Here is a 12,213-nt window from a genome sequence, read left to right on the forward strand (position 1 = left end):
AAGCAAATAAAAGTACATTCTTCTCAATTCTGTTTGCATGTTTCCTTTTAGTTAATCTCCTGGATTCAAAAGCAATTCAAGGGGAGCTGGGCTGGATCTCCTACCCAGCACATGGGGTAAGTTCAGTATATATATATATATATACATACATTTTTATTATACAATATGCAATTTACGTTGTTTCTTCAGAATATGCCAGTGGTATCTGGGATGTTCTAAAAAGGGAAGCTTCTTTAAACTTTAGTTAATAAGGCATTCTGATTGAAATTCTGAAAGTGGATTTATTTAGTATTTCAAGAGTGAAAATCATTTGAAACTATGTTTCTATCCAATTGGGATCCTAGATTCACTTTTTTAAGAGGTTATTTATTTTTTTATTAATCAGATTATGTTGTAATGTATTAACTACTACTTCTACAATTTAATCAGAAAGAAATGCTTTGAATTTACCTCTCAGACACATCTACTCTAGTGTCATAAAACAGACAAAGACAAAACAGAGTACATGTGGGGTTTTTTGTTTTGTTTTGTTTTGTTTTTTTGTTGTTGTTTTGGGTTATTTTTGGAAATTGACTAGATATTTAACTGAGTCCTACCTAAGCTATTTTGGACCACATTTTTCCTATGAGAGAATTGATCATATGTTATATACAACATTAAGAGATTGACATTTTGACAGATTTAAACCCCCTGAAATTTACAGTGGTTTTACTGAACAGATTGTATCAACTGCTTTTTTTGTCATTTTCTATATTGTTTTAATTGTCATATTTTCAATTTCTGAGTTGTAATATACATATATTTAGTATTTTAACATTTGAAGTGATGTAGAATGCTGTTTTTCCAAGTTGATTAGTAGTTGCCCCAAAGAGATTTTTAAAATCAGCTTTTAAAATGTGTGAGAACTCTCCAATTAGTAGTATGGAATTTTAAAATTGCTTCATTGATGACTATTTTGAGAATGGCCATAGAAACACCCTAGTTTATATATCTGGAGGAGAAGCATATATTCCTAAATTTCTTTAGTTTTAAATGATTTCAGGTTTTCCTGTCTAGAACAGTAAAAAATAAAGCATCTTATTTGGGGGTGGCGGAACTCGTGTATTCTGACTTCAAATAATAAGCTTCTCTAAAAAGTCCACAGTGATTTTACAAGATAGAGACAGAGTAGCAAAGTGTGTAGCCTTTTGGGATTCTTGTTGTTTTATGGTGGACTCTTTGTGCCTTTTTTTCTGTATTATTTCCCAGGAAAGGGAGGGAATGGGCACACATTTCAAAACTACTGGTTTCTATAAATTGTAAGATGAAAGCTGAAACAAATGTCTTCCTTCATTTCCAATTATAGCTTGGGGACAAGGTAGAGCTCTAGTATATGTGTGTGTGCATGTGTATATGTATGTGTGTGCATGTACCAAAATATACATCTGTGTGCACATACATATATGTGTACATGTACATGTGTGTATATACGGAGAGAGAGCAGTTTTATGTGACTTTTCCTTTTATGATTATTTCTTCAAACTACAGCCTCCTCCACTTAATAGTGGCATTCTGTCTTTCACTCATTTGGTCCTATAGATATCAGCATTTTAGTTAATACCAGCTCCCTTTTCTGCAAATGATGTTTGTATTAAGGATATCTCACGTATCTGTTACCTTTGTACCCTGGCATACCTTGATATTGACAAAATGCCAAATCTACTTTTTCCTGCAAAATATCACATAATCTGTGTTTCATTAATTGATCTGGAAAAGAAAGCAGCCAAGACTCTGGTTTCCCCTTAGTTGTAAAAGGATTTAAGTGGTTAGAATAATAAAGGGACAGTGGTTGTGATGAGCAAAATCAGAACTCAGTTTTGCACAAGGAAACTAATTTTTAAAAATTAGGGTCCTCCTAGTCAATTTTATCTCTAGTTTTTAACCCTTTGGGAAAGCATCAGATTATATTTAATATATTATTCAGAAATGACAACTAGGAGCTTGATAGAACATGTAGTGATTATTAATAGAATTAATTTAACATGAGTGTCAGTATACAAACCTAGTAACTTATTAGATAGAGAGTTCCCTGAAGTTCAGAAAAGTTAAGTGACTTGGCTATGGTCACATATTAAATGTCAGAGGACAGATTTAAACCCAAGTCTTCCTAACACCAAGTTCATCACTTTCTGCATTAAGTAACATTGCCCATCTGCTCAAATATTTATATCAAGATTTAAGTCTCTACTTCATTTTTTTAAGAGTTGATTGTCAGGAGAATATGGATTTGTGGGTTGGGCATGGCCAGAAAGGATATTTGCATCTAAATTTTAATAGTGTTAAAGAATAAGTAAAACAATTTTAAAAAGGTTGACCTCCTTTAGCTGAAAATGTTTGATTGCAGGAGTCTCTCAAAGGTAAGCAGCTTAGAAAACTAGCCTATCCCCACCTTGTTCTCTCTTCTTGGCCCTTCACCTATTTCCCACTCTCCCCACTCTCAAAAAATCTTAGGAGACTCCCTTCAGTGAACAGTTCTCAGTTTCAAATTCTGCTTCCTTTTTGCCTCCAAAAGCCTCTTTCTGTTTCATTGGCAACACCTCTACTCTACAACTTCACTTTATTGATCTGCCTGCAGCTGTGATTCCCCTCCCTCTGATGCATGAAAGCACAAGAAGTGAAACAGCTGGCATAGCTATAATATATGATCCTAGAACCTTCCAGGGGGGAAAAAACAAACCCCCCAATTTTTCATGATACCCTATACTCCATTTTGGGTGGGATAAAAGGAAAATAATGTATAAAAATCATTATAAATCTATAGTTAATGTGGTTACTTTAAAACTTAAACAAAGTTAAATGTTTGAGATTCTTATTGTCAAACCAGAATTTTCATGAGGAAATAGATGATGCTGTTAATTTAAAATGCACCAATATAGCCCTAACAAGGAAATAGAATTATTCCACATTAAATTATCCTTGAGTGTGTAATAGAATCAATCTTTAGATTGCTTTAGTTAATTATTCTTATTTTTGGAAGCCATCCACTTGCCTACATATATATCAAAACGTGTGGTCATTTAAGTTTCTAGAAAAACCTTAACAATTGAAATTGTTATTGTAACTATATTTTGCCATGAAAAATGGTGTAGTAATAGGTGGGAACAACTTTTTACAATCATTTTTATGTTAATTAAACCTGGTAAACAGTTCTGCATCAGTCTGATGGCCACCTAAAATATGAACTTAAACTTCAGCGGAAAAAACATTATAATAAAGATGTCACATCATATTGAAACATTGCTAATACTGCCATTGTAATTTACAAGTTAAAGCTAATAGAGATACACTAGGGGCCGTGGTTCTCTAAATAATATGTTGGGAGAATGCCAGCCCTTTTCCCACGTTTTGAAATGTTCTCATCTAGAAGCCACAAATGGAAATCTACTAAGATTTTCTTCTTTTTTTAGGATGAAAATGTTAAAATGTAACTTGTTACAAATATCCACTGAGTCTTTATTGGGCTAATTATTTCACTTATGTTGTTTAAAGCTATTCTAGGAAAAACACATCTGAGTGGTGTTATACTTATTACTCAATGCCATTATATATGTATGTGCATGTATATGTGTATATGCTATGAATGTGTGTATATATGTACATATACAAATAATGTTTTTGTTTTCACCAACACCAATAACTAACCTGGGAAATTATGAATTTGAGAACATATCTCTTCCCACCTTATGAAAACTAAATGTTGAATCTGAATGACTGAGATCTTATTCAGAATCAGAGGAGAACCTAGAATAATACCTAGGAGAAAAGAAAAGTCTTATGATTCATAGTCTAGTGTCAAGTGCCCCAAAGAAGCCTTATGAGGAAAGTCTAATGGAATTGGGGTTATTTAGCCTGAATAAACGAAGGATGGGGTGGGATTAATGTGCAAATATGTGAAGGGATATTATTCCAGTGGCAGGGAGCACCTGCTCAGTTTTCCACTAAGGGATTTGGGTAAGATGTAAGGACTTACTGGCACTATGGTTCATGAAACCCTGGAACATATCTCTAAGGGAAATAGGGGATATCCTTTGAAAACTGTTTAAGAAAAGAATAGTCTACTTGGAAGGCTTACTTTATTTTTTTTTTCTTACTAGGAGTCAGATAACTTCTTCAGTCTTTTATTTAAGATTCATTCATGTTATTACAAAGAAGGCCAGTCTGCATAACGCCTTGCTACTCTGGATAAATTTGACTCTGAAAATGAGAATTATATACGCCTTTCCCCATAATAAGAATTATTTGAGTCCATACTAGTTGGACCTGCCTCACCTTCAGCTGATTTTTTCAGTTGTTTTAAAGTTTGTCTGACTCTGTGAACCCATGTGGAGTTTTCTTGGTGAAGATACTGGAGTGGTTTGCTATTTCTTTCTCCAGCTCATTTTACAGATGAGGAAACTAAGACAAACAGGGTTAAGTGACTTGCCCAGGGTCATACAGCTACTAAATATCTGAGGCCCAATTTGAACTCAGGTTTTCCTGATTCCATTTCTTGCACTCTATGCACTGTACCACTTAGCTGAATCTATCTATCTCCCCATCTATCTCTCTATCCATCTATCTGTCATCTATAAGTCTATCTTTTGATTGATATACAAATATAGGAATTTATTAATTTTGTTTATTATGGACATGCATACAAACACAAACTTGTCTCTCTTAGAATATAGTCTCAGTGTGAATAGGGATCATTTTATTCTTTGTACTCATATCCCCAGCATGTGGCACAATGCCGAGAACATAGTTGGAGCTTACTAAATAACTTAATAAATAATCTAATGATACATAATTAATAATTATTTATAACTTTAATATCTAATCTCATTACACCCGAATAATTTAATAATTTAATGATAATTTTTTATACATAAGTATTTATTGATTATCTCCATGTCCTCCATTTTCCAGATGAAGAAACAGGCTTAGAAAAGGGAAATTACTTGAACAGTGGAATCACAGGACTAGAGACAAAGTAAGAAGTCACATCCAGGTTTTCAGATTCCAATGTTCTTTCAATCTCTCTGCCTCTGCTTGGCTTGCTCAGGTTGTGGAATGAATAGAACCCCTCTGGCCTGATCTGCGAAATAACAACATGAGACATCTGCATTTTAAGCCTTTTTTATTCTGTCAGTCTATCAGACAGACACAGAAATTCTGTCTGCATGTGTCATTTTGAGAGGGGAAAAGTAGATCTACTTAGTCTTTACTTGGTATATTATTGATATGCTGATTAAGCATAGTACAACTAATCATTAACTGCAATTCACTTAAATTATAGCAGCCCAGATGGGAGGGAGTAAGGACAGAAGGGTTAAAAAAAAAAAGGACACTCTGATATGTGTTATTAAAGGATAATAATGGGCAATATTCTCATGATTCAAGACAGCCTTCTCAAAACTATGCTAAAACTCTGTTAATTAGAGAGAGAGACACAGAGAGACACAGAGACAGAGAGACAGACAGAGAGACAGAGACACAGAGAGAGGAAGGAATAAAAGTACCCCAAATTAGTCAGATTTTCATTGCCTGTTGTTTGTCTTATTATTTTGTTTTGTTTTGTTTTGTTTTTGTTTGTTTTTAGTGAGGCAATTGGGGTTAAGTGACTTGCCCAGGGTCACACAGCTAGTAAGTGTTAAGTGTCTGAGGCTGAATTTGAACTCAGGTCCTTCTGAATCTAGGACCAGTGCTCTATCCACTGCGCCACCTAGCTGCCCCTTGTCTTATTATTTTTAAGGAAAAATGCAGAAAAAGAATCACTGTTGCTTTGAGTTATACAATATGTTAATAAACTGATACTGAAATTTGTTTTACTTTTTGAAGAATATATATTAATATATCACATGGTCTTAGAATATGGAGTACTCAAATCAAAATCATACATGATCTAAGAAAAAATTATAATAATTTGTATTAAAAGCACTGCATATATGATATTAACTTAGTATTGGAAGATATTGTGACTTTTGAATTCTACCAAAAACAGTGCTCATTGGACTCACAAAATATAAATAATTTATTTTATAAGGTGTCTGAATGTGTACTGAGGTTTTTATTAGTGATAAATTACTTAAACAGAAACAGTCTAATATGAATTGATTGAGAACCATGGTTCTCAATTATGCTGACAATCTATTTCAAAGATTCACTCACTGTAAAGAGGCAGATTAAGAATATAGGCCAACATTTTCTCCTCACTTTTGTCAGTTTTTCAGAATGCATATTTTTACTTGGCTGGGTTGGGAGTCAGGATGACCTGAGTTCAAATCTCATCACGGACACTAGCTATGTTACCCTGGGCAAATCACTTAACCCTTTTAACCTCAGTTTCCTTATCTGCAAAATGAGCTGGAGAAGGAAATGGCAAACCACTTCAGTATTTTTACCAAGAAGAATGGGGTCACAAAGAGTTGGACATGACTGAAAAATGACTGAACATACCTTCCGTGTTTTCCCAAGCAGTTGGTGCATCTCATGCAGTATACTGTGGGATGTTAAAGATACATTTTGCCTTTCAAAAGTCTCTGGAGTTGGAGAACTGAGTTCTAATTCCCATCTAGGAATCTTGCTACATGAGTGACTGTAGACAAACCACTTAAATTTTTGAGCTTTATTCTCTTCGTCTATGAAATGAAGAATTTGTACTGGTCATGACATTCCTTATAGCTCTAGATCGATGATAATATGAAGATATTTACTTGACTTTTTGATGTCTATGAAGAATCATTATAAGATGTCCCATGTTTGCTTTGAGAAAATAGATGATGTAATTGAAGATGATGTAAAGAGTCAGATGGACTGTTATAGTTATGCAGTCTGAATCTTAGAGGCTCTCAGGAGCCTCAGAGTCTTTTTTTCAGGCATTATCACACACCTTTCCTTCATTTGGGAAATGATATAATTGTCTTTGATTTCATATTATGTAAGATGAGCCTGTTAGTTTTCAGTTTCTTCTTGTTTTCTCCAAATGAAAGGTTAAAAACTGACCTATGTGACTGCTGCCTCTCTATGCTAATGAAAATTGAGAGGCTAAAGAATTTAGATTTGGACATGTCCCTTAGAATAGCAGAGTTCTATAATATTCATCTAATGACAGAGCTCCTCTTTGTACTTGCATTTGTTATTTGTAATACAGTAATAGATGATACAGTGGCATCTAGTAGAAGAGAAAGTCCCTTAACAAGAAAGTCTATATTTTTATTTATTTATAATTATTTTGATTGAGATGTAGCTGTGAGTCTAGGTGGAGAAAGCTAAGATCCATCAAATGATATTATTTATTTTTTTAAAAAGTGTTTCTCTTTTAGTGAAAAATACCTAAAACTGAAAACAATGGAAAACAATCTGAAAATAGTCCAGGGCCCATTTACTGTCTGGTACTGTGCACTCTACCTTTAATATAGGAGTTATTAATGTGATTCATGGAGCCTGATTTCTAACAATTTTGTCTACTGCATTTCTAGTTTTCACTGTTTGTGAATGGTGTCTGAAATGCAAAAGGAGTATTTTGACAACTGGTTGTCAGAAATAACCACCTGGGATTCTGTCTTTGTGAATCACAGTGTAAATGCTCCTTCTGAGGCTGAATAGCTTATCCAGGAAAATCATACTTTCTGAGACATATGCTGTGTGATTCTTGGTCACACACACATTTTCTGCCTGGGATACATTATAAATAGGTCATTTTCACCTTTTTCTTTCCTGTTGACCTTCCAAAGAAGGCTGTCTGATAAAATTAGAACAACTCTACAAATTCCTGTAATATTTCATTGTCATTTTCTCAAAACAATATACTCACTAAATGAAAGATGAAAAAATAATAAAAAGTTCATACTAACCAGATCTAATTTACTATAGTGAAACTTTTAATATGTATCATATCAATTCTGAAAACATTCTTTTCTCTTTCTTATGACTTAGCATATATTGACTTTCCACAGCTTTCCTCCAAAAAAATCTTTTCAAAACCATGAAAAACAACAAATGCCAGAATGCAATGTCTAAATTATTCCAGGTGTGAATCCATTTCCTTTAGAGCAAAACAGTGTTTACTTAATAAAGATGTATTTAATATCTTTGTTTACTTTTTAGTTTAGGAGGATGTTTCTCTTTGTGAGTGAAGTCAGTAAGCTGACATAAAAGTGTCTTGTTTGTGTTTTGTTACTGCAATTTAGCACTAGGAAAATCAGGTTTCCAACAAGACACATAGAAACCCTGAAAAGATTTCTCATCTTCCCATCTGTTATGATAAACAAATGACTTTCCAAATTCACCCTGACCTTTTTCATATACAGCCTTTTGGAGCAACTTTTTATCTGACATTTCAAATTAATGGCAAAATGTGCTAATTATTTTCATCCCAGGTGGTGCCTTCTAAATATGGGGACAGACAGTTTCACATACATATATGTAGAGAGCCTTGCACATATGCATAGAGAAAGCTTTTTGAATGTGGAGGGAGCCTTATGTGTATGTGGAAAGAACAAGTCATGCGTTAAAAAAAAAGTTTGACTTAGTTCTTTAATATTAGGGCTGGACGTGCTGTCTCAAATTATTTATAGCTCCTTGTCATTAAAAATAGTTATTAAAAACACAAAGAGTGACTAAGCGTATAGTTAGTGAGCTTCTTTTAAAAAATAAATATTGAATGACCATCTTATTTAATTAGTGATGCAATCAATCATCAGGCCCTTCACAGAATAGCTCATTGCAGGTTGAATATCAGTTTTCTGTGATTCTAAGAAATGCAGTTTTCCTCTACTATTTCAGGGATTTCACTTAGAATGGAACACTGCATGGGTTCCAGATCCCAAGTTTTCATTTTAACTTTGGAGCTTGAAAACAGCATCATTTCCCTCATGGGAAGGAGTTTCATTTCTGTCATTCTGTCAGCATAAATGCAGACCATTTTTGTGAATTTATCAAAAGAAGAGATCACCAGAAGGCTTTTTTCTTTCTCATGCTGAAGAGAAAAGCATTAGCTTTTAGGTTTTTGAAATTCTCTTATAGGGTTGAATTTATTTCAGAGATAAAAGGCCAAGGAAGAGATTCAATTTGTAAAATTAAGGGTAAACTTGTTTATAATACACTTTCAAAATATTTTTCAAATCCCCTGTGAAATCCTTTTCATGATCATTGCATGCTGAGAAAATTTAAGAAGTAATGAGTTTTACAATCCACAAACCATATTGAAAGGTTAGCTGATGCAGTTTATGCCCCAAAGCCCTCATGTGGTCCTTCATTTTTCCTGCTAACAATGCTCTACTTATTTACATTTTATGTTGTGCGATTTTAAAAAGCTTTGTTGAAAAGTAATTTTCTCAGATTCCTCTAACAAGATTAAAATCAATGACTCTCGTTACACAAACAAGTGGAGAAAATGATCATAGTGGATTGTGGGTACTGGTTAGTGTGTATAGTGTGTCTGGTTGTAAAAATCAATTATTTCCCCTTAATGGTATAGTTGAGGATAGAGGAATAAGTTGTTTGAATAATTTGCTACTAAGTGCTGCAAGCCCAGCAAATAGATGTCTGACCCAATGTGACAGGCATGCCTTACATTAATTCTCAGGTATTGGTTCCCTAAGATTTTCTGGTGGATGAAGATCTGTAGTTCACATTGGCTTGATGGCTTATCGTGTTCTTTCTAATTCACAGCAAATATAGCTACAGTTTTATTGTAATGCAGTCCTACATTCAACATTTTAGTCATTCAATCAAGTAAAATTTACTATCAACTAAAGTTTGAAGTTGTATTTTTTTTAATTGGGAATTTTCTAACAAATTCAGACCCACTGGAGAGTAAAAAAGAAACAAACATATTTAATGAGAAACCTGACATGCTCAATTAAAAAAAAAGGTTATAGCTGAGCAAAGGGGTGTATGCCTGTTATTTCTGTTAAAGGGGGAAGCTAAGACTGGTGGAATATTTGAGTGTCAGTCCTGAGCTGCAGTAGGCATAAAGCCAAATGAGTGTCTGCAGTAAACCCTGCACCAATATGGTGGACCGGGGGGAGCCACCAGACTGCTAAGGGAGGGGGGAACTGACCCAGGTTAGAAATGTAGAAGGCCAAAGTTTCCTGTCAGATCAGCAGTGGGATCTGGCAAGTGAGTGGCTGCTATACTTCCTGCCTGGGATGAATAGGGAGACCTAATATTCATATTCATTCTCCCTCCCTTCCCCTCTCTTGTTTTTTTCCCCTCACATGTATGTGCATATGTCATGCACACATGTTCCTCAAAGTAATTTGATGTTGGAATTGTATATAGTAATTTTGGCTGTTTGAGTTAGTAATAGACTGTTTCTTCTATACATCCTATCCAGCAGCTAGTCTGTCTCAGCTACCATTAAACACTAGGGATAATATAAGATCAAGAGGGAGTGGGAGAAGGACACTTTAAGTGTTTTAAAGCTTCCCAAGTTATCCACTTAGCATAATTTCTAGTTGCTCAGTTCAATAAATATATTAAGCTCTGATTTCATGGGTGCCTAATATTCCAGCTTCAAAGAACTCAAAATCTCTTTGGGAAGATCAGATACATATAGTAAGTAATTGGATCACAGGTAAAACAGTATTGAAGGTATAAGAAGTGCTGCAAGTTAAATTGTAATATCTAAGACACATTCACAATGTTGCTTTATGATTATATTTTCTGCAATGTACAGTATTTTATGCATATGCTACTCCCCAAACTGGCAAGGATTTAATAATTTCTAATCAGGTTCCTAATCTAAAGACTGGGTTCTCTAATGGGACATAGCATAGGAAACTGCAGAGAAAAAGTGTTATGGACTGCCTATTGGGAGACCTAAATTCCAGTTCCAACTTGGTCTCAGACTAAGTTATGAACTCTTTAGACCTCTTCATCTGTAATGGGAGAAAACGGGCAAATTTGGATTTAGTATGGCAAAACATTTCCTAATGATTCCAGTTGCCTAGACAAATTGTTAAGTAGTATCAGTGGAAGTGTGTAAAGAAAAAGCTGCTGTTTAAATTCATTTATTGAGATGTAAAAAAGAATTTATGTACTAGTAAGGCGTTTGACTAGGTGATATCTAATGTCCCTTTCACCTTTGAGATTTTTTGATTCTATGACTTGTTGAAGTCTAGGGTTTTGTTTAGTCCTAAGATTCTGTCATCCTGAGAGTCTGGGAAGTACATATTGTGTGCAAGAGATTGCCAGATAACAGCATTGTGCTTATTTGAACTCTATCTTACTAGAGTGTTGAAAGTATTTTCTCTTTTAAAATGGAATCCTTTAATAGACTACAAATAGCTTCATTTAAGGGAGGCAAAAATGACTCATTTGAAGCAGTGGGGTATATTCGGGTCATGATTTTATAACTGGAAGTAACCTTAGAGACCAGGAATTCTTTTTCTTTGGATTAGTGAGACAATGCTACCAGATGATATCATTGCATTTTATTCAAAGATACTTCATAAGATTCCATGACCTAGTTGTGAGGGTGGAATGACTTACATATACCTAATTAATAACCTTTTCTTGGAAAGTATTGTCAATATAAAACTACCTTTTCAGCTGTTGAAAAATGCTGACTTTTCATAAACTGAAGAGTGACACCAGGACATGTAGCCCTGTCATTAGCTGTCTATTCATCTGAATGCCTATACACTGCATTACAATTTGATTTAAGATCTAAGGGGACAGCTAGGTGGTGCAGTGGATAGAGCACTGGCCCTGGAGTCAGGAGGACCTGAGTTTAAATCTCACCTCAGACACTTTCTATCTGTGTGACCCTGGGAAAGTCACTTAATCCCAATTGCCTTAAACATCGAGGGCCAATCTCCAGTCATCCTGATGTATATCCTACCACTGTACCCAGATGGCTATGGAGGAGAGAGTGAGGTTGATGACCTTTCAAAAACCTCCCTCACTTAAATCCACTTCACTGCAAGTCATGACCTCACATCGGTGTCATAGTTCACTTTGAGAACAAAGGACTATTTTTATTATTACTATAATCTAAGGACTGAGGAATACTTTTCTTGACAAAACTGAAAATTTATATTTTATTTTATTTAAATATGCATCCCTCCCTGGCCATGAAACCCATAAATACTCTGACTTCCCTTATTAGAAAGTTTCTTGAGGATACAGACAGTCTTGCTTGCTTGATTTTTTTTTTAATCCTCAGGATTTGGTCTATTGTCTGGCACA

The 12,213-nt window shown here is 34.5% G+C and overlaps 1 protein-coding gene across 1 annotated transcript in view; it reads left to right on the forward strand.

Annotated features, from left to right (window-relative positions):
* Positions 1-12,213, forward strand: part of EPHA3 (EPH receptor A3) — a 420,397-nt gene that overhangs the window by 23,936 nt on the left and 384,248 nt on the right. Inside the window, exon 2 of the mRNA XM_043996808.1 lies at positions 52-116. Within this exon, the coding sequence (XP_043852743.1) occupies positions 52-116 (65 nt within the window). The remainder of the gene's footprint in view (positions 1-51; positions 117-12,213) is intronic.

The sequence above is a fragment of the Dromiciops gliroides genome, chromosome 3, assembly GCF_019393635.1.
Source record: "Dromiciops gliroides isolate mDroGli1 chromosome 3, mDroGli1.pri, whole genome shotgun sequence".
Lineage (NCBI taxonomy): Eukaryota > Metazoa > Chordata > Mammalia > Microbiotheria > Microbiotheriidae > Dromiciops > Dromiciops gliroides.